This window comes from Eulemur rufifrons, chromosome 23 (genome assembly GCF_041146395.1).
Source record: "Eulemur rufifrons isolate Redbay chromosome 23, OSU_ERuf_1, whole genome shotgun sequence".
Lineage (NCBI taxonomy): Eukaryota > Metazoa > Chordata > Mammalia > Primates > Lemuridae > Eulemur > Eulemur rufifrons.
In genome coordinates, this window is record NC_091005.1 from 2,616,598 (window position 1) to 2,643,366 (window position 26,769).

The 26,769-nt window shown below is 54.6% G+C and overlaps 1 protein-coding gene and 1 long non-coding RNA gene across 5 annotated transcripts in view; one reads left to right on the top strand and one right to left on the bottom strand.

Annotated features, from left to right (window-relative positions):
• Positions 1–10,091, top strand: part of ZDHHC7 (zinc finger DHHC-type palmitoyltransferase 7) — a 31,860-nt gene extending 21,769 nt beyond the window's left edge. For all 3 annotated transcript variants that reach the window (XM_069456509.1, XM_069456506.1, XM_069456507.1), the window contains 5 exons: positions 2,690–2,814; positions 6,128–6,224; positions 7,053–7,134; positions 7,881–8,011; positions 8,613–10,091. In XM_069456509.1, coding sequence (XP_069312610.1) covers positions 2,690–2,814; positions 6,128–6,224; positions 7,053–7,134; positions 7,881–8,011; positions 8,613–8,789 — 612 coding nt within the window. In that variant the 3' untranslated portion in view covers positions 8,790–10,091. The remainder of the gene's footprint in view (positions 1–2,689; positions 2,815–6,127; positions 6,225–7,052; positions 7,135–7,880; positions 8,012–8,612) is intronic.
• On the bottom strand, positions 874–25,279 carry LOC138373882 (uncharacterized). Of its 2 annotated transcripts, none has more exons than XR_011231296.1 (5): positions 24,505–25,279; positions 13,553–13,639; positions 7,034–7,173; positions 5,128–5,243; positions 874–3,763 (listed from the first exon to the last, which is right to left on the bottom strand). It is a non-coding gene; the product is annotated as an uncharacterized lncRNA (long non-coding RNA). The 2 variants fall into 2 exon arrangements; XR_011231295.1 differs by having other exon boundaries at positions 874–3,958.
• Between the last annotated feature and the right edge of the window lie 1,490 nt (positions 25,280–26,769).

Genomic DNA, 26,769 nt, shown 5'->3' on the forward strand with positions numbered 1-26,769 from the left:
ATTGGTTTATGTATCTCTTAGTATGTCTTCCAATTAATCCCTGTGGCCCCTGCAATTTCTTTTTCCTTGGGATTTTTTTAGATTGAAGAAACATGGCCCTTTGTCCTGTCACTGGCGTTTGCAGTTTGTTTCTGTCCTGGGTTTTAATACGCTCCTCATGCCCGCTGTTTCCTGTAAATTAGTAGCTAAATCTGCTAATGCTACAGATGCTCCTTCTGAACTGCCCCTTGGTTAGGTCCTGGGTTCCAGAATGCAGGGGCCAGGGGGGTCAGCAAGGAATGAGATGGAAAAAGAAAGTAAAGAAAGCTTGCTCTGCAGAGCCTGGCTTCCCTGGCGGCCTGAGGTGGTGGAGAGCACTGTCCCCTGCCTGGGCGTCAGGTGTCCCTCCCCACGGCAGGCGAGGAGGGACGTGTGCAGGGGCAGCTGGAGGCCATGAACAGGGCACTTCCCCAGGCGTCTGTGGCCTGGTGCCTGCAGCCGGGCCCGTGGGAGAGGCGGTGAGAAACATTCAAGATACGTTTAGAAAAACCTCCCTTGAAAATGGTTAAAGCATGAACTTGAGGAATGTGCTCGGTTACCTGGAAGGTTGGTTTTGGTGGACGGACACATGGCCCCTGTGGATACAGAGGAAACGGGTGGCCCCCTGCGGCCCTCTTGGCAGGCACTTCCTGGCAAGGCCCTGTGTGATGGTGTGACCTCGTGCAGGGGCAGCCCCTTCTGCATGCTGTTTGTGCTTCTGCTGAACCACACCTCGCAAGGCTTCGAGTGTACATGTAGGTACAGACTCAGGCCTCCGGTGAGTGGGCTGGAAGCCCCAGGAGGCCGTGCCCTTGAGGAGCTGTGTTGTCTGCCCAGGGTCTGAGCAGAACCGAGGAACACCTGGAACCATACAGTGCCTGGAACCCCAAGCAGGATCTCAAGTCCTTAAGGATCACCTAGTGAGTGCTTTCCTCAGCTAACAGATCGTAAGTGACCAAAAGAACGGATAGCATTGGGGTGTCTGCTTTCCAGAGATGTATTGTGCCATATCACGTCACATTTGCTTTTACTGTGGAAAAGTACATGCATATCTCAGAAATTGAGGTGTTTGGAGTTTTAAAATCTGGCCCATTTCTCTCATTGAGAAAATTTGTAACACTCAGCACCTGCAGTGTACATGCAACATTATGGGATTTTATAAAATCATAGTCGGCATTAAGACTCCTGGCTTCATGGAGGACAGTTGGTTAAAGACTCCAGATTGTGATATGTAAGTTAAGTAAAATACTCTCCTTGTTCTGATTTAAATTTTCGAAGACAAAATTTAAACCCTTACCATTTTGAACTTTTCTTTAAGGAGGCAGTTGGAGGAAGTCAGCTGTAGTGGGGGCTGGGAGGGGACACTCGGGTCTGCCTTGTAGCCCCCTCCCACCCCCGCTTTCCCATCGTCTCAGGGGCCTCCCTGCCTGCTGCTGCTGAGGCCAGCGCTGCCTCATGGGCCCCGAGTCCAGCGGGCTGTGTCTCTGCGGCATACTCACTCGCTGTGCGTCCCAAAACGTGGATGTCACAGAGGTCAGGCCGGTGGCTTTAAGGAGCTCCAGTGGGGCTTCTGTCTCCGCCTCCAAGATCTCCCAGGACTTCCTCTGGCCGCCACCCCTCCATCTTCTGGTGCCTGTGGAATCACTGCACCCCTGGACTCCAGATGTCTCTGCAGGTCTCCGTCCAGACTGGAGCATTTCTGCATGAAGTGCAGGCCCTGGGCTGAGGAGCAGGCTAGAACTTGCTCCCTTCTTTGAGGCATCAGCACCCCCAAGGCAGGTCTCCCTGCCTTACTGCAGCCTGCCACAGCTTCCAGAATAATCTCCCACAAGCACGGTTCCATTACGTATCTCCACTGTCCAAAGAACAAAGCCTTCCTGTTGCGGCCAGCGCGGACCTCGGCCGGCCACTGTGCGGCCTCGCTGCCCTGGTCTCAGGTCGACGCAGCACTGCATGGGTGACTCTTGGCCTTCGTGCTCTGCCCCGTGCCGCCAGCTCATGGCCCCCTGACGCGTCTCTCCGCCACCTCCCTGTCGACCATCCTTGTCCGGCTCCTCTGGCACTTGGTGTGTGGACAAATGCATGGTCACACCTTCGGACACTGCTCCCCAGGGGCTGCTCGTGCCACACACAAATCCAGTCAGGAGGTCTGGGCCGCAGGTGCCACAGTTCCTGAACACTTGAGAAGGTTGGCAAAGAGACAAATGTATTGCAAAACCTCAGCAACACGAGATAAAGTCCTTTTGAGATTGCTTTGTTCCTTGTTCCCCTCCTGCCCCTGATAGGAACCCCTGGTGGCTCTTACCAGTTAAACCCTCCCCTTTAGAAGGGCGAGAGGGAAATGGTGTGGCCAGAAACGCCCTGGCCTGCTGGGGACAGTGCCCTTGTGTGCCAACACACCTTGCCTCTGGTGGGTCCCGCAGTACGCTGGGGAACTCTCAGGTGATCCAGCAATTGATGAAAAGGATGATAAGGTATTTATTTTTTGTTTAATACATATATCCTTTCTCGTGGAAAATAAAACTTCTGGTCCTGCCCAATTAATAGTTATTTTTCATATGCTCTAAGTGGTAGCCACAGCATTATAAATTATTTGATGACCTATAAAGTCTAAGATGAATTCTTAACTTTTCCTTCTCTCCACCTAAAACACATTCTTACTGTACCGTAGGGGGCAGTGCCCAAAGGAAACGCTACGAAGGAGTACATGGAGAGCTTGCAGCTGAAGCCGGGCGAGGTGATCTACAAGTGTCCCAAGTGCTGCTGCATCAAGCCAGAGCGCGCCCACCACTGCAGGTGCGCAGCCCCGCCCCCGCAGGAGGTGCTGTCCGGGCTGCATGCTATGGCCCGAGGGTGTCCTTCTCCTTCCCGGGTAGAGAGCTGAGGCCAGGGGCCAGTGCCAGCTAAGTGCCCTGGAGTCTTGCCCAGAGTTGATAAACAGGACAGAATTCGGGATCCCTTCCTACCCGAGGAGACTCGGGGGGCGATAGCCAGGGGAAGTGACGGGTGCCTGCTTCTGTTTGGGTGGCATGGCTGCCACGGCTGCGTACGTGTGCTCAGCCTCTGCTGGGCACATCCCGTGTGGAGTCCAGGGGGACGGCTCAGAGGCTTCCCCTCACTCCTGCTCCTGGCTTCTTCCAGCCCGATAAATAGAGGGGCCATTGTGTGTCAGCTTTTGTCCTTAGCAGGGTGTTGCAGCATAGATGCCAGGTTCTTTTGGACATGCTCTCAGATGCCAATTATTCTAGTTTTTAAAAAACATAGTCTAATTATCCCTGTGTCCTTGGACTATCTGGCTCACTTACTAATAGAATTTCTGGCTCACTCCTCACACTCCCCTGCTGGTCTTGGTTGCATTTTGTCCACTTGCCCGAGCTCTGCTGACTCCTGACTTTCAGACAGTGTGTTTGCTCCTTGGCTGGGTTCGGTGGCTCACACCTGTAATCCCAGCACTCTGGGAGGCCGAGGCGGGAGGATCGCTTGAGCTCAGGAGTTCAAGACCAGTGTGTGGCTGGGCGTTGCTTGTAGGTGTTAAAGTTTGACAGTCTGGGTCTGTTTCTCCACTCCTTGAAATGATTGTCACACATCTCTGTGCTGTCACACTGATGGGGCGTGGCTGTGCCTAGACAGTGCCTTTTTCCTGGTAGGTCATGATGTGCCAGGACACATGGATGAGGATGACCTGGAGACGGACGCCCACGGGAGGAAGCAGCTATGAATCCCCGGGGTTCTGAGTACTTTATGACTATAGTGAAAAGTGTTAAACGGTTCATATCCACACAGTCTGGCCGGAAAGTAAAAAAAGCAGGAAATGGTAGAGGATGGCAGATTGGTGGCTATCTTGGGCTGGGGTGGGAATGAGGAGTGACTGCCTGTGGGCATAAGGTTTCTTTGTGGACAGTGGAGGGTTCTAAAATTAGGTGGTGATGGTCGCTCAACTCTGCAGATACAATAAAAATCATTGAGCAGTGCATTTAAAATGGGTGAACTTTGATGGTATGTACATTATAGTTCAGTAGATCTGTTTAAAAAGATGAAATGGGAATTTTTTTATTTTTTTTATTTATTTTTTTTTGAGACAGAGTCTCACTCTGGGCCGGGCGCGGTGGCTCACGCCTGTAATCCTAGCACTCTGGGAGGCTGAGGTGGGCGGATCGTTTGAGCTCAGGAGTTCGAGACCAGCCTGAGCAAGAGCGAGACCCCACCTCTACTAAAAATACAAAGAAATTATATGGACAGCTAAAAATATATATAGAAAAAATTAGCCGGGCATGGTGGCGCATGCCTGTAGTCCCAGCTACTCGGGAGGCTGAGACAGGAGGATCGCTTGAGCTCAGGAGTTTGAGGTTGCTGTGAGCTAGACTGACGCCACGGCACTCACTCTAGCCTGGGCAACAGAGTGAGACTCTGTCTCAAAAAAAAAAAAAAAAAAAAAAAAGAGTCTCACTCTGTTGCCTGGGCTAGAGTGAGTGCCGTGGCGTCAGCCTAGCTCACAGCAACCTCAAACTCCTGGGCTCAAGCGATCCTCCTGCCTCAGCCTCCCGAGTAGCTGGGACTACAGGCATGCGCCACCATGCCCGGCTAATTTTTTCTATATATATTTTTAGTTGGCCAGATCATTTCTTTCTATTTTTTTAAGTAGAGACGAGGTCTTGCTCTTGCTCAGGCTGGTCTCGAACTCCTGACCTCAAGGGATCCACCCGCCTCAGCCTCCCAGAGTGCTAGGATTACAGGCCTGAGCCACCACACCCGGCCTAAATGGGAATGTTTCATAAGTTGGGTGCGGCAGAAGTCAGGCAGAGAACCTGCGTCAGGGAACGAAAGGTGATGCTACTGTAGAAATCTACCTGGAGTTAAGAAATCTGCAGCCATAGATGTTTCGCTTGATGTAATTCAATGGTGCAAACTATTTCTAAAAGAATAATTGACAGCAAATTAGTTATTTAAAATTGGATAGGCTGAGTGCGGTGTTTCATGCCTGTAATCCCAGCGCGCTGGGAGGCCAAGGTAGGAGGATCACTTGAGCTTAGGAATTAGAGACCAGCTGAGCAAGATCGGACTCTGTCTCTACTAAAAACAGAAAAATTAGCTGGGCGTGGTGGTACATACCTGTAGTCCCAGATACGCGGAAGGCTGAGACAAGAGGATCACGTGAGCACAGCAGTTTGAGGTTGCAGTGAGCTACAGTGACACCACAGCACTCTACCCAGGGCAGCAGAGTGAGACTGTCAAAAAAAAAAAAAAAAAAAAAAAGTTGGCTATATGGTATATTTTGGGCAAAAATAAAATAAAACTGTAAAAACATGATTTTATGCATGGGTGTATATATAGATAGTTGGATGACTGGAGATGAATAATTTGAAGATACTAAGAATTTCTCTTTCTTTGAAGGCAAAAGTTGAAACTTTTTTTATTGAAATAGACGTAGAATTTGTAAGCTTGCCAGATTGGGAACACTGTTGATAGGTGTACGCACTCCAGTTCTACTGGGAGAATCTGACACTTGTGAAATACGCCTCAGTGGAACTTTTGCCCTGAACCTGTTAGTCCATTTTACTTAGGAAATAAGATAATTTCAGTTAATTAAAATGATAAATATTAAAGGGTACAGTGAATATGTATTATAGATGTTTTTTAACATGCTATATATTTTTTTTTTTTTTTTTTTTTTTTTGAGACAGAGTCTCACTCTGTTGCCTGGGCTAGAATGAGTGCCATGGCGTCAGCCTCACTCACAGCAACCTCAAACTCCTGGGCTTAAGCGATCCTCCTACCTCAGCCTCCTGAGTACCTGGGACTACAGGCATGCGCCACCATGCCCGGCTAATTTTTTCTATATATATATTTTAGTTGTCCAGATCATTTCTTTGTATTTTTAGTAGAGACTGGGTCTCGCTCTTGCTCAGGCTGGTCTCGAACTCCTGAGCTCAAGCAATCCTCCCGCCTCGGCCTCCCAGAGTGCTAGGATTACAGGGTGAGCCACCTCGCCCAGCCAATATGCTGTATTATTACAGAATATTCATTCTGATTTTCTTCCACCTTGGTTGTGTTTGGTTGTTACTCTGGTTTCCTCAGCACGGAACACTGAAAATCAAACTCTCCTTTTCAGTATTTGCAAAAGATGTATTCGGAAGATGGATCACCACTGCCCGTGGGTGAACAACTGTGTAGGAGAAAAGAATCAGAGATTTTTTGTGCTCTTCACTGTAAGTAAAAATATTTTTGTAGTGACTTATGTTGAGTTAGAATAAATTTCCCTGCTCCAGATAAGATTGTAGATAAAGAATTTCTAACACCAGACCAGTTTCTTTCCAACTGTTTCTCCAGGATTCAAATTACAGTACTGTGCTGTCACCAGTAGGAAGGAGTCCCAATAGATTAACACACGTTGCTGGTGTTATTTTAGGTGTTCACCGTGGCTTAACTCTCTATCAGATGCCCTAAACTGCCATTGTTAAGAGGATCTTCCTAAAGTATGTTAGAGCTTATATCTCTATTGTATATACTTCTATAAAATTATTTAACTTGGGTCTGATATGGTCTCGGGTAGGCAAATATCAACTACTGCAATTTATTCCTTTCCTCATTTTTTTCCTGAAAAATAAAATGGAAGTGTAAATGTAATATTTCATCAGCCTTTGCTCCTAGAAAGATTTAATTGTTTTTTTGTTTTGTTTTGTTTTTGACACAGAGTCTCACTCTGTTGCCCAGGCTAGAGTGCCGTGGCGTCAGCCTAGCTCAGAGCTACCTCAAACTCCTGGGCGCAAGCGATCCTCCTGCCTCAGCCTCCCAGTTAGGTGGGACTACAGGCATGCACCACTATGCCTGGCTAATTTTTCTCTATATATTTTTAGCTGTCCATATAATTTCTTTCTATTTTTAGTAGAAACAGGGTCTCACTCTTGCTCAGGCTGGTCTGGAACTCCTGAGCTCCCACCTCAGCCTCTCAGAGTGCTAGAATTACAGGCATGAGCCACCCCGCCCAGCCAGATTTAATTGTTTAAAAGTTACTAACCAATTTCCTCTGATTCTAGATGTACATAGCTCTGTCTTCAGTGCACGCTCTGATTCTCTGTGGATTTCAGTTCATTTCCTGTGTCCGAGGGCAGTGGACTGGTGAGCTCTGGTTTTGTCTGTCATTCCTGGAAGCGCATGCTGTCGGGTTCAAATGGGAGAAGGTTAAAGGAAGAATCTGTTTTCCAATTTTGAAGGAAATCTTTCCAGTTAATTCAGGAATTAATTGAATTCTTAAAGAAAGAATATGGTGAAGTTCTAACACCGCCATTTTGCTAGTTTAATTTCTGTTTTGCAGATTTTTGAGACTGGAGGGAAATTAGTGTTGTTTCCACCAAACCTTGTGTGTGTTTTCTGGTTAGCTAGCTCACCACTGTTGAAAGCAATCCCTGGCATTACTTAATATGAGGGAATTCAAACAAGTGTAAAAACAGGTGCTAATTGTCTAGCCATAGATAAGCAGGTAGGTGTCGCTAGGTTTGTGCCACCCCAGGGGACAGATGGGGAGTGGCCTCCTGTGAGGACTACTCACAAGTGTAGATACACTTGACCCGAGTTGCATTGTAATAAGCAACTGAATACACAAAGACAGCGTCAACAGAAACCTCTGGAAACTGCTGGCTGGGAACCAGTGGTGTGAATTTTTGTTGGAAGGGCCGCCCTCCTCTGCGTCTCGGAGAACAATGAACGGTCGTATTATCCAGAGTGGACACATTCATTCCTCCACGGAAGCCGGCTGAGGCTGGCACTGTAGGATTCTTCTCCGAGCTAAACACCGTGCCATCCTGCAGTTTGGGATATCATTGTGCTCTGCTGTCCAGTCCTAACCAGCTTTTTCTTGTTCACAGAATGCAGTGACTTTTCACCTCCAATAACTGTAATCCTGTTGATCTTCCTGTGCCTTGAGGGTCTCCTGTTTTTCACTTTCACCGCAGTCATGTTTGGCACCCAGATCCACTCCATATGCAATGACGAGACGGTACGCCGCGTGCTCGGGTGTGCTTGCCTAGTATTCGGCCAGAGCTGGGGTAGATGGGAAAGCCTAATGTCAATAACAGGTGCATGGGTGTGAACTGGGGAGATTAACTGGACAGGCCTGATAAGAGGCGACAGGTTCCCTGTATTTGCATTCCTTGCATGTACACAGCGCACATTTCAAGTGTCAGTTTGATTGGAGAGTCAACAGAGCCAGGCAAACTCCTGTTCCCCTGGAGCAGCTCAAGGAATCGAATGCCTTTATGCCCTTGCCCTGCAGCGCCAAAGCAGGCACCCAGCAAGTATGTGTGTCCAGTGATAAGTGAATAAAAACGCTGGTGCCCTGGCTCGGAGGCCTGCCGTGGCGGTCTGGGTCGGCTGCCCAAATTGGGGACACAGCCCGGCCATCTCTGCGGCTGCGCCACGTGCACGGAGGATCCAGGTGGAGCCGGGAAGGAGAGCCCTCTCTTGCCTGGAGCCCCCGCTGTACTTGAACACAGTGGGCTTCTGAAGTTCGATGGTGTCCCCTGTTTTCACCACTTGGCGTAACCTGTGTCTGTTGAGGTCCTAGAGCTGCCACTACCTGATGTTCTTTCTGCTTCCAGGAGATTGAGAGACTGAAGAGTGAGAAGCCCACGTGGGAGCGGAGGCTTCGGTGGGAAGGGATGAAGTCTGTCTTTGGGGGGCCCCCTTCGCTCCTCTGGATGAACCCCTTCGTTGGCTTCCGATTTAGGCGCCTGCCAATGAGACCCAGAAAAGGAGGCCCGGAGTTCTCTGTGTGAGCCCCCCTCAGGCTGAACTTCTGACGGACTCTGAGCTATTTATTTGGGGTCTGAAAGGGTGTCGACAGCTCATCTGTGACCAGCAGGCGAGTGGAACCCACACAGGCCAGTTGCTGGCAGTAAGCAGAGTTTTACATACGTACAGTCACAGACGGCAGGTTCTCCAGACTGGACGAGGCTGTCCTCAGTGTTCACCTGTACCACTAATGAAAGGTGTGTGGCCACGTGACGAGGCCAAATGTCATTACCTTCCTGCACAGTTAGGATTTTTGTTAAGAATACTTTGCATTTTCGAAGAAGCTGTTTGGGATATTACATGGGTTATTAAAATCCTGTGTTATAAGCTGCTTTTTTCAATCATGAAGAAAAAAAAAAAAGTCAATCCAGTGAACAAGAACTCTCCGACCGGTCACTCCAGGGAGGTCCTGTCGACCCTGATCCGTTAGCGTCCTCCCGCGGTCCCAGCAGGGGCGTCTGTATAGAAAGACATTTTGGTCTCGATTAGCTCTGACGCTTTGCACTGAAGTTGCAAAAGATCTGTGCACTGAACGGCGAGGCGGCTTCCGGCACACTCCCCCTGCCTGGAAGAGGCATCCTCGGACCCTTTCAGCGAGTCTGTCTGTGCGCGTGTCTGTGCGTGTGTGGGCTGCGTGCGTGTCTAACTGGCGGTGTTGTTGAGATGATGTGACACGTATCGGCTGTGTACAGCAAACAAGCTATTTTTTAGAAGCCGAGTTTCAGGGAAGAGGGAGAGCTGCCGCGGGGCCTCCCCGTGGGGTTACTATGAATGTATCGCATATTGGGAGTATCTGATCCAAAGAACAATCATTCCTGTGCGCGCCTTTGTTGCCCTCCTGTTTTAATTTTATTTTAAAAATCTTGGGTGCATTAGGGCCTTGGAACTGATTTTTTTTTTTTGTTCCAGCCAAATTAGCAGTGTGAAAATGGCACCTCGGTGAGAGAAGAGCGAAGTCTCACGGTGGCCTAACACGCGGTGCAGCTCCGTGCTGCTGGCGGGTGTGGGGCGGGCGGGCGAGCCAGCCTGGCAGCGCAGGGGAGGTGGGCGTTGGCCGGGAAGGCGAGGGGACCACAAGGCAGCCAGCCCCCAGCAGGGTGACTCCACACGCCTGGTCGCAGGCAACGCTGACGCCGCGAAGTCAGGATGGCGGCGGCCTGTCGGGACTGTGTGTCAGCATTTGTGTCTCCACCCACAGCTCAAGTGGTGAAATAGGATCCTTGGTGCGGAGCTTAAAATTATGCCAGAAAGCAAACAGCTCCCCTCCTTGGGGACTTGCCTTAAACTTGCCTGGTTTGTACATTTTTTGCCGGTCGCATCAAGAACCAATCTGTGACAAAATCTGAGGGTCTTCCTTGAAGAAAGTGGGTGTTCCCTCCTGGGAGCTTCTTGCCTTCTGTTCACCTGCGAGCTGTCCTGTTCTGTGTTTGGTACTCTGTGTCCTGCCTCTGCCAGGGCTCTAACCACTGCTCACGCACAGCCGCACAGGGACCTGCCAGGACGCAGTCCTGGCCAAGGGAACGAACCTGCAGGATGCTCTGACAGGGACGGAGTCACTGCAGGGGACGAACTGTGTCAGCCAGAGGAACAAAACACGTTGCGGGTGATCCAGGAGTTTCCAGAGATTATTTTGCATATTCATTTGCACATCTGTTGTCTGGGTTGGACGTGTGTATTGGGCTTCAATGTGAGGCTTTTAATATGTATATCCTGTTTATCAATAAAAATTATTGAAGTGGTTGAATCCTGTGAGACTTGGCAAGTGTGTGAAATCAAGTATACTTGACTTTTCAACCTCTTCTTTCAATGTAACTTTTATATGAAATAAAGTAACCCGTTGACAGTTCTCAAACAGTCTCCTAAGCCCCGGTTCTTCGCGGATGTCTGGGTGTTTTTGGTGGGGGTTCTGCCTGTGGTTTGGGGCCCAACCCGGGCGGTTCCAGTCACTCCTCTGCAGCTTCCAGAACCTCCAGGTGCTTCCACGCCGGTGACGAGTGACCCGGCCCTCGGGCTGCTCACGTGTGTTTCCCTCCCCACATCCCATCATGGCTTCAACGCTTTACTCCAGGTCGACTCACGTTTTACTTAGCTTTACCCTAAAGAGTCCTGTAATCATTCTTTTTAGTACATGTTGAAATAAAAACAGTCTCTGTAGTCCAGAATGTCAGGTACCTATAACTTGATTTTACTTCATTCAACAAAGTTGTTTAATATTTGTGCTGTGAGGGACCCAAAGTGCCCTCTTGGCAAGATTTGGGCCAGATGGGCAGGTCGGGGCATACCACACACACACTGTGCCACGGGGCGCTCGGTGGCATTCCAGACAAAGGACCCTGGAGCTCGGAGGTGTGTGCCTGAGCCGGGTCGCAGCAGGCGGCAGGCCCAGGCCTGTGTCTGCAACTCTGCAGAGTTTTGCCACGATGTCACTTGTATTCCTCTTCTCGGGATGTTCTATCCGCTCATTGTTATAATGATGTCTGCCTTTAAATTTATCACCCAAATAGGCAGTGACTAAATCCCGTCTTCTGTTCTGTGTGAATTTGGTCTGGCTACGTGAGTAGAGAAAAATAGCTCGAAGGACAGCCTGGAAACAGCACATAAAAAGCCACATGCCTGTAACATCTGGTCTTCCCAGTGGCAGGGTGGACTCCCCACGCTGTCTGCAAAGCCGTGCTGTTCCCTACCTGACTGCTGATTTAAGCCCAGACAACCTGAGACCAAGGGCAGGTAGGCAGTGGTGATGCGGACCTGGGCCCTTCCGCAGCCGGGAGCCGAGTGTCTCCGAGCTGGGAGGGGACGGGTGGCTCGGCGGCCAGGCAGCTCCCTGAAAGGTCCAGGAAGTTTCGGAAGAAGGTTCTGGGCACGACGCGTCTGGAATCCAGAGAACGCCGGTGTCCCGGAGGCCCTGTTAACTGTGCGCTTCACTGCCGCTTCTCACCCGGTGTGCACAGGTCTTGCCTTTTGTTCATCACACAGCCCAGATTGTCGTGACCGGCTGCTCTGCCGCTACACCAGGGAGGGCCCTGTAATGTACAGTTTCCGCTTTTCCCAGGCAGAGGGGACAGCCTCATGGGTGCCCGTCACAGCCCCCCTGAGAGCCTCCACCCCGCCAACCTCTGCGTGGGCGGCTCCTGCACCACCGCCCCGGCCCCACCCAGCAGGCCTGGCTTCTCCAAGGGCACGGGGTTCAGTCCACACCTTCTGGAATCTTCTCGTGGCGCAGCACACTCCCAAGTAGGTGCTGGAGGAGGGCGTGTTAGGGTTCAGGTTTGCAAGATTTGGGTCTGTCTGAAGTGCCGTATCCTGCCTCGCCTGTGGGTGCTGGCTCGGCTGGACCATGGAGTCCAGGTGGAGTCCTTGTCACTGCGCATGTGGAAGACACCCCCACCGTCTTCCACCTCCCAGAGCTGCCACTGGGGGGAGCCACGCTCTTCCGGCTCCTGTTGTATGTAATAGAGCTTTTTTTTTTTTTTTTTTAAATCTCAAGCAGCTTTTAGTGTCCTCTCTTTAGTCCTCAGTTTCTCAGAGTTAACAACAGTACGACTCGGTCCCTTGGTTCCCCCGTCCCGCTGCTAGGGCCTGGCGGCCCTTTCCGTCCAGTTCTGGCCAACGTCCTGTGTCCCGTATGGGGGAATCTCGCTCTCCCCGTTTTCTTTTCTAACTAACGGGTTGCATGTTGGACCGCCTAGACCCGTCCTCCGATTTTCCTTCCTTCTCTGTTTGCTGGAAAACATCCTACCGTTGTCTTCTAGCTCTGCTGCTGGATATTTTTTCCGAGCTGTGATAGTTTCATTATAATTTGCAAGAGCTTTTCATTGGTCCCTTATTTTGAGGAAACAGCATCCTGGTTCCTTCTATTGGTGCAGCATGTTCCCCGTCTCAGCACACTGAGGTTTTTATTGTGTGTTTCCCCTCGACTCTCGCATTACTTCTGTTTCCTCCCGGCTTCTGTCCCACCTTGTTGTCCTGTGTGCTCTCTGGCTGTCCTGTCGGAAGCTGTCCCAGATGTCCTGATGGAGACACCAGCAGCTGCCTGGCAGGGCTGTGGGGAGCCGGCTTTCCCACGAGGAGGGCCCTGCGGGTGCTGCAGCAGGGGCGGGAGATGGGCTCTGGCTTTCTTGGGGCAGCTGGAGAAGGGCCCAGAGGCCTCACTGGCCAGTGAGCAGACTGGCCTATTCCCTGCTCTGTGCCCGGTTCCTTGAATCCAGAATGTTCCAGGAATAAATTGCCCTCTCCTTTGGGGCCGAGGAGTACCTGGGAGTCTGACCTGCTCTCTGGAGACCTCTTTTACACTTCTGTGAACACCTCTTTCACACACTTCTGTGTCCAGAACTGCTGCCGGTCTTTGGCTCTCCCCACGTCCCTGGGAGGCAGGGTGGCCTGTGTGCCCATTTCACAGGTGGGAAGATGGAGGCCACGATTCGCTGACAATGCCTGGGAGGTTGGAGATGGCCGCATTTCCGTACAGTGTATCAGCCTGTCCTCAGACACTCCTGACAGCCCTTGTTCACTGAAAACCTCGTGTGTCTGTCCTGTGCTAGGATTTAGCACGCGTGATTTCCCTTAACTCTGTTGTCACTATTTCACAGGGGGGAGCCAGGCTCAGAGAGGTTGCTCAGGGACCCGCAGGTGGCAAACAGTGATCATACTGTGTTTAATGTTACAAACATTAGCTATTTAATGATAATGGTGACACTAATAATGTGAGAGGCTGGCTGTGTAACGGAGGGGGCTCCCCCCCACTCACCTGAGCAGCCAGAGGCACAGAGCTCCGTGAGTACCAAGCGCTGGCTCCGCGGATTCACGTCACCCTTGGCGTGGCTTGGTGGGGGCCCTGCAGGACGAGAAAGGTTGGTCCTGAGCGTGCGTCTGCACGATGACCACCAGGGGGCGCCATGAGACAGCAAATGCCCACACACTGCTCAGGCCACAAGAACATTCCTCCCACCCCCAGCTCATCCGTCCGGCGCGTGTCAGGAAAGCCTCTGTCCTCAGTAGACACTAACACAGACATTAAATGCATGATCGTATACGGTGATTTGTGCTATGACGGCAAAGAGCAGCAGGGAGAGGACATACCAGGGTGGACATCCTAGAGTTCTGAGAAGCAGTCAGGACAGGGCCCCTGAGGGAGGTATGGTGCTGCACAATAGTGTGTGCAAAGGTCCTGGGGCAGTGCTCCCAGGGGCAGCGAGTTTTAGACTCTTTGACGTCAATATGGAGCTACAGCTGGTTAATGCCACAGAATGCTGGGCGCCAAGAGCTGCAGGGTTCATCCCACTGAGCCCACCGGGCTCAGGAACGTGCTAAGGGGCAAAGGTACGAGGGGTCCCTAGGCTCAGTGGGGCGGACACTCATCTAAACCAGGTTTCTCAAAGGATGGGCTGGCCATGGACCTCAAAGCCCAGGAGCAAAGCAGACGGGCTTCTGAAGATAGCGACTTCTAAGACCTCTGGGGCGGGGTGTGAGGGGTTCTCAGGTGGGAATGCTGAGGACAGTTGGGGACTGTGAGTGGCCAGGAGGGATCTGCACATGGCCCATCTCTGGTCTCTGCCTGGGTGCGGCCTGGCCATCGGCAGCACCAGGCAACAGTTGCCCTCTGGGTGGCCCTGCCCCACGGAGCTCTCGGGACACCCCCACCCTCAGCTGTCACGCTGTTAAGCTCCTGCTCTGACAAGCCAGGCCTCCCCCCCACCCCCTGCCACCCCAACCAGCAAAGCTTGGGGGAGGGGCTGGGCCTGTGGCCAGGTCCCTGCAGGACCAATGGGCAGGCAGGGCAACCCCGCACAGCGACACACGTGCCGGGTTAGGTGGCCTGACTCCAGCGGGGCTCTTCCTGCACCTCGTCCCCTCCCTGGATCCGGTGTGATGTCCCCCACCACTCACCCTTCGCCCCTGCCCTGAGCTCTGGCCCAGTCAGAGCCCCCACATCTCCCCAGGAAGCCTCCTTAGTCACCCGCACACCTTGGTGTGAACAAGCTTGGGACTTTCCCCAGGACACTGGTTCTCTAAGCGTGTCCCTCCCGGGACCAGCAGCCTCAGCCTCACCAGGAACTTGTTAGAAATGGAAATTCTCGGGCCTCTCCCCAGGCCTCCTAAATCAGACGCCCCGACAGCTGGGCCCGGCACCCTGTGCTCGAGCAACACCCCCTCCCCAGGGGGAGAACCGCCGCCCCGGAAGGCAGGACTGGAAGGTCGGGGTCCCCCCACATGGAAGGGAGTGGCTGTTAGAGCTCAGCACAGCCAGAAATCGCCGCATCTGTGGTCCCCCGGCTGTCCCGGCCCCCAGCACAGCTCGGCAGCTGTGGGACCCGGAGCAGGCGTCTGTGGGACGACACAGTAGCGGCTCCTGCCTCCTGCAGCTGCGGGAGCAGCAGAAACAGCGACCCGTGAAGGGCCGAGGGGGTGCTTGGCGTGTAGCAGGCCCCCGAATGGCAGTGACTATTACGGGATGGCCGGGGGACGGTCCCACAGCCAGGGCAGGACTGCAGGCCGGACCCGAGAGCAGCGAGCGGGAGGTGGGTCCCTGCCCACCCTGTTTACCCCGAGCCTGTTTTTTCTGGATAGCACGGTGTTCACAGTTGAGATGGTCTTGCAGTTTTTTGTGGGTTTTTTTTTTTTTTTAAACCAAATAAAAACTTAACCAACTAAACAAAACCAAGTCCATTTATAACAAAGTCCACCAGGGCAAACATTTACAATCTCCCCAGAAAGCGTTTCAGCCATGGCAGAGGGCCTGCGGGATTTTAAAAGGCTGCAGCTCTTGTCTTTTAAAACCACTAACATCTTCATGTTTGTCCTGCGCCTTTTTCTCCACGTGGAGGTACTTTTCCATCGGGCCTCCTTTTCCCCGTAAAGCCCGAGGAGGGGAGGAGCAGCCATCTCCCAGGTGCCGGGACCAGACGCAGACGCTCCGCCCCGGGTCATCCTGGGCTGAGGCCGCAATTGGTGCCTGTGACCCAGATCTGCCCCCGGTGGAGTTGACGAAATACCTCTAGTCAGCTGCTTAGATCTACAAGTCAGGGGGTTTCACCTAGAAATTCGGACCCACCACTGCCCTGGGTACCAGTTCCTCTGGCCACGTCGGCGGCAGCCGGGGGACGTACCTGTGCTCGGGCACCCAGGACGGCGGCTGAGTCTGTCCTTTAGAACAGCAACTTACTATGGTAAAATCCGTGTAACATGAAACTATTTTAAAGTGAACAATTCAACGGCACTTAGTACAGTATGTCTGCAAACGCCGCCCTATCTAGTTGCAAACACACCACCCCAAAAAGAAACCCCGTCCCGTTAGCAGTCCCCTCCCCGTCCTCACTCTCCCGTGCCCCAGCCCCAGCCCCGGTGACCACCGACCTGCTCTCTATGAACTGGCCCATCCTGGACAGTGTAAATGAGCTCACACAGCATGAGTCCTCCGATGTCTGGCTTGTGCCACGTGGCACATTTTCAAGGCACATCCACGTTGTGTTACGTGTCAGCACTTCATTCCTTTTCGTGGCCGAGTAATATTCCACGTGCGTTTGCATCTGTAGCGTGCATCTCTACCGCAATGTCACCCAGCTGCCTCCGTGGCAGAGCAGGCCTTGGACCCGTTCCCTCCCCGCCAGCCTCACGGGCTGGCCGTCCCCACAGCCGCTCGGGTTGGCAGCAGACACCCTCCGCGGGACAGGCTCGATGGACAACAGGCCGCCCCCCACGGTGTCCTGTTAGAAAAATACAGTTTTAACCCTTCACTCTGAAATAACTTCAGACTTGTAACAAAGTTGCCAATATAGCGCAGACATTCCCCAGACATCCCTCCGCAGCTTCCCCGAACACCCACACCCACCTCGTCACCGGACAGTTGGTGGGGCCCAGCCGCTACCCGGCTCCCCCACAGCCTCTCCCAGATCTCTCTGCCGTCCCATGGGGCCTGCCCGGCCCAGGATGTAGTCCGGGTCCCACGCTGCGTTTAGTCGTCACATCTCCTTTGACCCCTCAATCAGCAACGGTCCCTCAGTCTCCCCTTGTCTTCCTTGACTAGTCCTGGCCAGTTATCTTGCAGAACGTCCCTCTGTTTGGGCTTGCCCGACGCTTCCTCCGGAACAGACGCAGGTTCTGCTGTGTCTGTGCTTTAGGCCCCTCTGGGCTCATTTCTGGGGGGAGCAGCTCCCTGGGAGGGAAGTGGCGGAGGGAGGGGGGACTCAGGCACATCTCCGTCCTCCTGCCGAGAACTGGGGCTTCGTGGGGGCCCCAGGAAGGAGCTGAGTGACAGGCACCCCTTGCAGGGCTGGGGCCTGTCCAGCAGAGAACACGGCAGGGTGGGCTGCCCTGTCCTGGCTTGTCACAGCCCCCAGCCCATCCTTCCCTAGAGGCTGAGGTCAGAGCAGCCCCTGCCCCCCACTAAGCTGGGGTTCACCCAGAAGTAGGCAGGGCTTTGGGGGGGGGCCATTGCTGGGGCTGTGGGCTCTGAGCCCAGGCTTCAGGGTGTTAAGAGAAAAAAACCAACTCCATAAAATAATTTAAGGAGGTTTATTCTGAGCCAAGGAATACATAAACCAAGATGACTTGAACGAGTGGCCCTGAGGTGGTCGGATTACAGTGTGGTTTTACACATTTCAGGGAGAAAAGAACTGCAGGTAAAATCCTACAATCAGTACATGGAAAGTGTATCTGTTCAGGCTGCAAAGGTGGGACGTCATGAAGCTGGGCTACAAGTCATAGGCGGATTCAGAGATTCTTTAATTGGCAACTGGCCGAGAGAGAGAGAGAGAGAGAGAGGCTTTGTCTAAAACTCTGGAGTCGGTAGGAAGGAAGGTTGAAGGCAAGGTAGGGCAGTCTGCTGATCACAGCGAGGCCACGGCAGACAGAGGGATCTGTTCAGCAGCGGGGTGGCCTGTGGCAGGCCTCAGCCGTGGCCTGGCGTGGCTGTGGGTCCTGTTTATGGTTTAGTGTCTTAGTGCCACAGAGGGTCTGTCTTGTCGGTCTTATGATCTCTGTTTTGACATCAATGCTGGTCAATTGTTGCATCTAAGCTCCAGCAGTGGAAAGACACTTGGAGGAGTTGGGGCGGCCTCCTCGACCCGTGGGAAGCTGCAGGGGTCCGGGAGGAGACCGTCGCCATCGAAATAGAAACAGCAGCAGCAGCTACCGGTGGTCGAACCCTTAGCCACGCCCGGCCCCCACCGCCCGCTCAGGCACTGATGCCAGGTGGCACGGGAGGGGCACGCCAGGCTCGGCTCAGAACCCGGACCCTCTGAAGCCACTGCCGTGTTTTTTTTTTTAACTTTCCGATGTAAAAATTACCCAGCATATGTATGAGTGAGTAGCACACACGCACGGCCCAGAATGCCAAGTGTCCCAAAGGCTGGACAGTGTCCGAGCACACCCACGCCAGCAGGCACGTGTGTGCATGTACACTCATGCATTTGTACCACAGGTATGTCTAAACGTGTGCTTGTCACATAAATGGCAGCCCAATGCTGTTCTGTTTTCATATCAACACGTCAGAGAACGAGACCCTCGTGTCCCCCCACCCCCCGCCGACTGCTTTGCCGTGTGGCCTGCCACACCTAATGGGACGAAGCCAGTGACCCTCGGGTGTGGGCCAACCCCGCCCAACCCCACACCCAGGCTGGCCAGGCCCTGGACCGGTGCTGGCCCCAAAAGGGAGGTCAGAACTGTCCTGTGTTCCCCTGGCTCAAACCTCCCAGGGCTGGCACTTTGCAGGGTTGGTTTTTTTTTTTTAATTTAGACACAGATCTCATTACGTTGGCTAGATGCGAGACGATTCCAACTCCTGGGCTCAAGCAATCCTCCAGCCTCAACCTCCTGAGCAGCTGGGGCCCCAGGCGCGCACCACTGCACCTGGCTGGGCCTTTGTTTTTCCAACACTTAACGCAGTATTTGTACTTTGTACACTTGGAGTAGATGCTTGTTAATTGAAGGAATGGTAAAACGAATGCCTACTTCTCACTCATCGTTTAAGGCCTGGCTCAGACACCACCTCCTCCAGGGAGACTTCCACGGTCACCCCAGGCAGGGTTAGGGCCCTCCTTAGTCCCACAGGCCCTGTACCCTCATTGCAGCACCTCAGCTGCTCTGAGCACGACGGAGCGGAAACCCAGATGACTCAAAAACTCTTAAACACACAGGACAACTTAAAGATGTACAATGTGGTAACGCCCGATGTCGGCGTGGGGGCGGGGGGACGACGAATGCCCGGGGGACGACGAATGCCCGGGGGACGAATGCCCCAGTCTGTGCTGGTGGAAGGTTAAACCATAGGACATTCAGGAGGACAGCTGGGCCATTCGAGTCAATGTCTTGAAAATGCAAAGCGTTCGGCTCAGCAGCTCCCCTTTTAGGAATAGCCCCAGGAAATAATCTGTGTAACAAGTGTTCTCATCCGGGCGGCCACCGACCTCAGACTGGCATTCGCGTGATTAACTAGAGCAGTGGCTCTTCCCTGGCCTGCTCTCGCTTCCCCCAGGACGGGAGAGCATTTCGACTATTTTTGAAAACAGCATCTAATCATACTTACAAGTCTCCACTTAGGTGGTGACTTCGCTGCCAGCTCCTAGAGCCACAGAATTTTCACTCTGGAGAAGACTCAGGGGTTTCCTCCTCCAGCGTTTCCCAAAGTGTGTCCCATGGGAGGTTCATGGGCATGTGGGAATGGATGGTTTCATGACTGAGCTTGGGAGAACGGAACATCTTCCTCCCTGCGGGACTTCTCAGAACCTTTGCAGATAGCAGCTGCAGTGTTTTTGCACCACGTTTGGCCGCCGTCTTGGTTTCCTGCAGCTGCTGTGACCAAAGACCACAAACCGGGAGGCTTAAAGCAACAGAAGTCAAAAAATAAAAAAATAAAAACAAGAGAAGTCCACCCTGACCCATCCCAGAGGCCAAAAACAAAGTCTGAAGTCAAGGTGTTGGTGGGCTGTGCTCCGCCTGGAGGCCCTGGGTGGAGGTATGTCCTGGCTGCTGGTGGTGGCTGGTGACCCGGCTCGCGGCTGTGTCCGTCCAAACTCGGCCTCTGTCTTCACATCACTTTCTCTTCCTCCCCCCTCTCAAAACTCGCTCTTACGAGGAGACGGCGATGGCATTCAGGGCCCACCTGGCTAAGGGGGGCCAACCTCCTCTTCTGGAGATTTTTAAATCGATCACATCTTTTGCCATATCTCAGGTTCTGGGGGTCAGAATGTGGACATTTCCGGAGCCGGCACTCAGCCCCTGCAGCCACTGACTTCCTCCGGGGCCGCCGCTGACGCCACGGGGCTCCCAGGACACAGAGGGAAACTGCTCTGGTCCAACCTGACTTATTTTACACACAGACAAGTGGGGCCGGGAGCAGGGAAGGGACCTGTGCGAAGTCCCAGAGTCGGTGTGTGTCGCAGGCGGCCACCCAGCCCTCTGCTCAGCGGCCACACGGCCTCCTAGCTGGTCCTGCACAGGATCAGGCGTGGCCCTACGTGGCGTGGTCCAGTCCTCCAGGTGGTCCTCCAGGGACCACAACCACTGCTGCAGGGACACCAGTGATGTGTTCGGGTGTCTCTTCTCGGCCAGGCACCCACGTCGTCCCTATGTGCCATGGTCACTTTGCCCATCCCCAGCCATCATTTATCCCTGACAGATAAGGAAACTGAGGCTCAGAGTGGTGAAGCACCCTGCCCAAAGCCCTGGCAAGCGTCGACGGGGCTGTGCTCCCTCGGGGCTCCAGGGCAGGATCCTTCCGGCCTCTTCCTGGCTGAGGGTGGCCGCTGGCACTCTCGGGGCTCGTTGGCTTGTGGCTGCATCGCTCCGTGGTGCCTCCACGTGGCCCTCTTGTCTCCAGTGAGGACACCGGCCATTGATTAGGACCCGCCCTACTCCAGTGTGACCTCACCGTAACTCGATCACACCTGCAAAGACCTCGTTTGCAAATAAGGTCACAGTCACAGGTTCAGGTTGGGCATGAATTTGGGGGGACCCCATTCACGCCAGCACAGGTGGAAAGGCCTGGGGGTGTCCGAGCAGGCACAGGGCTGGTGGGTCTCAGGGTTCCAGAGTGTCCTTCTGCCTGTCGTGTCCAGATGGACCGTGGGGCTGGGGGGACTCCCGGGGAGCGGTGAGGGGGCCCTGTGGCCGTCCAGGTGGCTTGGGGCGGGGGCAGTGGAGTTGACAAGGAGGGGGCCTCAGGTGTGTCTTGAAGGTGGAGCAGGAGGTGTCCCCAGCGTTTGGGAAATGAGGCCTGGAGGGTGACTCCTGGGCCTGACTTCTCTGTGGGAGCCCGTCAGAGGTGAGAGCCAGCCAGTCGCTGGACGTAACTTGGGGAGCCTGGCGGGGACCTCAGGGGAGCAATGGCGCCTCTAGTGCAGCCCAGACCCGAACATGGAGCCGGCCTGTCGCAGCCCAGCTGTGGCCTTCTCAGGAAGAAAGTTCTGCTTCCCAAGATGGCCCACGAGGCCTTCGTACCTGGCCTCCAGGCCACTCCCCCAGGACTCCTGCCCTGGGGACCCACCGCCTGCCCGCAGGACAGACCCCGCCGCGCCGTCCACACGGGTGTCTGGACACATCGGGGACCTCCACTGGGTCGTTCCTCCCCTCGGAGCCCAAGCGACCTCTTCTGGAATACAGGGTTCGAGGGCTCCAAGGTGGCTTCGGGCCTTGTGGTCATGGTTGTGGGTGTCCTCCCGGCCCCCGGAAGCTCTGCAGACACCGTCCCCACATACACCCCCACAGGGCCTTCCCGGCAGCGGGTGTGTGCCTGGGGTGTTCTAGGGAGGGACAGGGTGGCTGTCTGGCCTGACCCCTTCCTGGGAGGGGGCACCGCGGCCGCGCTGCCAGCAGACAACAGTGCAGGAGTGTGGTCTGTGCGGAGCGGGAGACGTCGCCGGGCGGGGAGACTCTGTGGCTTCGCGTCCTGGGCTGGGCTGACCCGCTGGGCTGGAGCCTTCTCTGTTTCAACAGGTCTGAGCACAGTTTGTGCCCATGAAAAAGAGCCAGGGTGCCCAGGCTGAAGTCGCACGCCAGCCCACTGGGCCGCAGCGTCCCTTCCCAAGCTGGCCACACGGCGGGTCACAGAGCCAGGAGCGAACCCTCCTAATTGGAGCTCTGAAGTTTCTTGTGAGCCTCTCCCTCTTGCCGGGAATTCAAAGGATGTGGTCCAACGCCTGGGCAAAAAGGAGTCTGACCCGCTTCCACGGCACTGGCGACACTGGGGGGCATAGGGCGTGGCCATCAGTTGGGCTCTTCCCTGCCCTTGCTGGGGACCGTGGGCAGGGTGTGCAGCTCTCAGTTTTCTCATCTGTAAAATGGGACGTCACTTCTACACGTGGCACTGGGCCTGCCCAGCTTCCTCTCCAGCCTTTGGGGAGCTGCTTGCCTTGATTTCAGTCACGTGATGCTGGCAGAGCTGCCAATCACAGGATCCCACTCCCTGAGTGAACATGTGACCCAGGCCTGCCCAATCCTAGGGCTCCCATCCACTGGATGCTGATAGGTCCAAGGGATAGCCATGTGACCAAACCCAGCCAATCAAAGTCCTTCCCTGTGGTTTTATATTCTGAAACAGGTAGAGAGAGTTTTTTTTTTTTTTTTTAAACCAAGCTGGGAGGACCCTAAGCCAAGGCTGTCTGCATTTTTCTCCCACTCCTGGGAGAAAACCCTGTCCACTCAAGGAGAAAATGAGGTCCCCCAAGCAGCTGAGACAAGGAGAGATGGCGAGTGTGAGACCTCAGAGCACCGAGGTCCCTGGTGACAGCCCTAGTGGGCCCCAGTGTGGCTTTGGGGCTGAAGCATCCTCTGGTCTGAGTTCCTGTCACTGACAGCCATGGGAGTCCTGCCTGACGGGACCTCTGGGGAAGGTGGGGAGGCTTACTCAGCACCGGGTCCCCCGGGGGAGTGGTTTCTGCAGGGCACGTGTACGAACTTTGACTTGTGTTTACTTATTCTGCAACATCCCTGCCCTGAAGAACCAAACGCAGTTTGCGGCGCCCAGCCTGTGCGTGGTGGGCTGCAAGGGTGGGGAGGGGAGGCAGGAGGCGGGAGCGTGATGGGGTGGAGCCGGCTCACGGAGGACTCCACAGCCCACCAAGGGCCTCACGCCAAACCTCAGGGGGACAGGAGGACCCCGAGGCCTTCACCCCTGGCCCAGAGTCACACCCAGGGACTTCAGGCAGAACCCAACCCAGGACCGGGCTTTCTGAACTCCAAAGCCCATGTCCCCAGGCTTTTGAATTTCATGAAAACTCAGCAGAATCTTTTGAGAACAAAAGATCATCAAGTAGAAACCTGTGACCACCTCTGACCACGGTCGCTTCAGAGACAGCTTAGTCCCCAACAAGGACGGACATAACCTGTGAATAAAGGCCAGACCTTGAATTTGGGTATGTCAGGGGACACCTGCTGATTTTCCCGTGTTTCAAGGTGTTGACTTTGGCAACTGGCAGCAGCTGGCAGACACGAGTGTCCTGGGGCCACCGTGACAAAGTACCCCAAGCTGGGGCTTATGATAGTACAGACGTGTCCTCGGCCAGCCCTGGAGGCCAGAAGTCCAAAACCAAGGTGTGGGCAGGGCCACACTCACCCCGAGGTCTCCAGGGGAGGATCCTTCCTGCCTCTCCCAGCATCTGGCATTGCCCAAGGTCCCGGTGCCCCTTGGCTTGTAGACACAGCCCGCTCTGCCCCATCCTCCCACGGCCTCCTGTGCACGTCTGTGTCTAAAGTTTTCTTGTAAGGACACCAGTCATTGGATTAAGGCCCACCCTCATCCGGTATGACCTCAGCTTAACTAATTACATCTGCGAAGGCCTTACTTTCAAAAATAAGGTCACATTCACAGGTTCCAGGGACTTGAGGGTATCTTTTTAGAGGATGCAGTTCAACCTGGTAGAGGAGGCCAGCCTTTTGTGCCCCCACCTTGCTGCCACGTGTGAGAAAGACTGAGCCAGAGACAATTTCCTCGTAGCCTGGGGAGACCGCGGGGGGACCGCTGGGGACCCCTGGCCCATTCCACCTTCCCTGGCAGCCGTAGGCTCCGCATGTTTCCCTTCTGAGGAGCGGCTGGCCCGAGGTCAGCCAGCTACGACACAACTCGGTGGCAAAGCCAGGCTGGAAGGCGGAGCGTTAGGGCCGGGCCATGACCTGGGAGGGAGCCCAGAGTCCGAGCCCCAGTGCAGGAAACGGGCCCAGCCCAGAGAGGCGAGAGCAGGACTCACAGCGGGGAGCCGCACCTTTGCCTTTTGGAAGACGAGGGCCCCCGGGGCACCGCCCAGGCTGCAGGTGCAGACGGCGCGCAGCACCCCCCAGCCCAACCTCGTGCCCAGTCCTCTGGGCAGGGACCAGTCGACTCCCAGGCGACGGGTGCCGCAGGGGCCTTGAGAGCCCCACCAACCCAAACGACACGCTTTCCAGAGAGGTGCAGTGACTAGCCTGAGGTCACACAGCAATCAGTCAGGGCCGACGTGGGCGGCCGGGGCCCTGACACCCAGTTCTGCCAATGACAGCCTCAGCCTCTCACCCACCAAGGCCACACCCAGTGAGGAGCTTTTTTGCCCCCGGGAACCCAGGGTTGATTTCGCGGTGCTTTGACAGTGGTGGTCAGGAAGGAGATATCGCCCGCTCAGCAGCCAGACCAGAGCTGGGACTGCAGACGCTGGGCGAGGCGGGGAGAGCTGACAGTGACAGCACACGCCCTCGTCCCAGCCCCCCCAGGACGCGGCGACACGCCCGGCTCACCTGTGAGCCGCCAGAAGCGCAGGCGGTTTGCAGTAGGCCCGGGGTGTTCCCGTCCCCACTCAGGCCCTTGAGGGGTGTCAGTTCATCTCCCAGAGCCTCAGTGTCCTCATCTGTAAAATGGGGATCGCAGGCCCAGCCTCACAGGAGTGACAGTCCGGGGACAGGCATGTCAGAGGTGCTCGGGTGACAGAGGGTTCCCTGTGCTGCCGTGACAGAAGTCCACACGCTCAGCAGCTTGCTTGACCAGGTTCACTGTGTGTGGGTCTGGAGGTCGGGAGTCCAACACAGGTCTCACTGGGCTGAAGTCAGGTGTCAACAGGGCGGTTCCTTCTGGAGGGTCCCTGGCCTTTCCAGCGTCCAGACACTCTTCCCTCCGCCTTCAAAGCCAGCAACACTGCGCCCCGACGCTGCTTCCAAAATCACGGCTCCCCTGACGACAGCTGGGCCAGGTTCTCTGACTTAAAGGTGCGTGTGATTGGATGAGGCCCACCTGGATGACCCCGGCTACCACGGGCCCTTCACCTCCGTCCCACCTGCAGAGCCTCGTGCCGACTCAGGCAACCTGCGCACAGGTGCGGGGACTTAGGGTGAGGACGGCTGAGCATCACCCAGCTCGCCCGGCGCAGGGGGCTTGAGTTGAATCCCACAATGCAAGGGATACCCGGGCTGGGCCCTGGCAGTTCTTTCTGGAAGAGGATTCCACTGAAAACCAGTTCATTCGAGGACCATTTCCCATCTTTCTGCTGTTTTTGACTCTTTTCAAAGAGGCCCTGTCTCGCCAGGGAGACTGGGTCACGTCTGCCAAACCTTTGCTTCAAAAAAAAAAAAAAAAAAAAACAAACCCCACTCGGAAATTTCCATGGGCCCAGGCCCTTTTCTTGCCCCATGAACCAGCCTAGAATCCAAAACCCAGGAGGGCTTCTTGGAGAGAAGGGCGTCAGGCTTCACGCTGTCCTGTGGCAGTTTTCTTTTGTTTGTTTCCCTCACCTCCGTCTCTGCACTGGGAGGCTGCCGCAGGACTGTCCCCTCTCTGCCGTGCCCCTGTCCCCTCTCTGAGCCCTGCGAGGTCAGTGGTCCGTGTCTGGCTCTCATGAGACCAGCTCTGGGAATTCTGGGAACGCCTGGCTTTTTGAGACCACTGTCTCATCAAGGACTTAAAAAAAAACCCTCAAAAAACATCATTTTGATGCTCGAAGCTGAGCGTGGACCCCTCTGTATCTGCTCCCCTCTTCCCTGAGCAGGAGCCTCGTGTCATGGCCCTGTGGCAATAGGAGAATGGGTGCTGGCCAGAGGGACCCTGACAGAAACTCACTGAGCCGTGTCATCACGTTCCTCCCCTCCAGGAGCGACAGGAGCAGGACCAGCTGCGAGCACCCACCGCACGGCCCCTGCTGTTCCAGGTGCCGGCGACTTGGGTGGGAGGAAAGGACACGCGGCTCCCAGTATAGAGCAGACGTTGAAGCCTGGCCCGGCAGCCGCCGGCTCACCTGGACCAAAGCCTTTCTGGGTTTGGCCGACACTGAACTTTTTTAGCAGCTTTTAATTTTGATATAATGTCAAACTCACCAAAAAGTTGCACATGGAGTCTGTATTCTTTACGTAGACGCACCATCGTTCAGACTTTGCCGTGTGTGCGTCCTCTCCCAGCCATCCCATAGTAACCGCAGCCGGCAGACGCTGTCCCCAAAGACACTTCAGTGAGCAACTCCTGGGAACGAGGACTTTCTCTTACACACCCAGAGTAACGACCAAGCTCCAGAAACAACCTCGCTGCCATTCTGTCACCTCGTCCCTTCTAGCTCTAGTTCAGAATCTCATCGAACGTCTCCCACCGTCCCAACTACGTCCTTTTTCGTGTCTGTCCCTTCCCCAGTCTGAAGTCACATGGGGTCCCGCGCTGCGTGCAGCTGCCAGGGCTCTGCAGTCCCCTTCACTCTGAGCGGTTCTCTGACCCCCGCCCGGCCTTTTTGTCCTCCTGCTGACATTTCAAAGCGTATGAGCCAGTTATTTTGTCCCTCAGGAAGAGGGGACATTAATATTTCATTAGTAGCACAGAAGTGAGATTGTGTCCTCCTCGCCGCCTCGTGTCAGGAGACCCGTGACGTTGGCTTGTTCCATTTTGGACGATGTCAGTTTCGATCACGTGATTGAACTCGTGTCTGCAGGTTTCTCCACTGCAAAGTGACTATGTCCCCTCTGTGAATAATAAACAGTTAGCGGGGACGAGCTTTGGGACTGTGCATAGCCTGTCACTCGCTGGTTGAC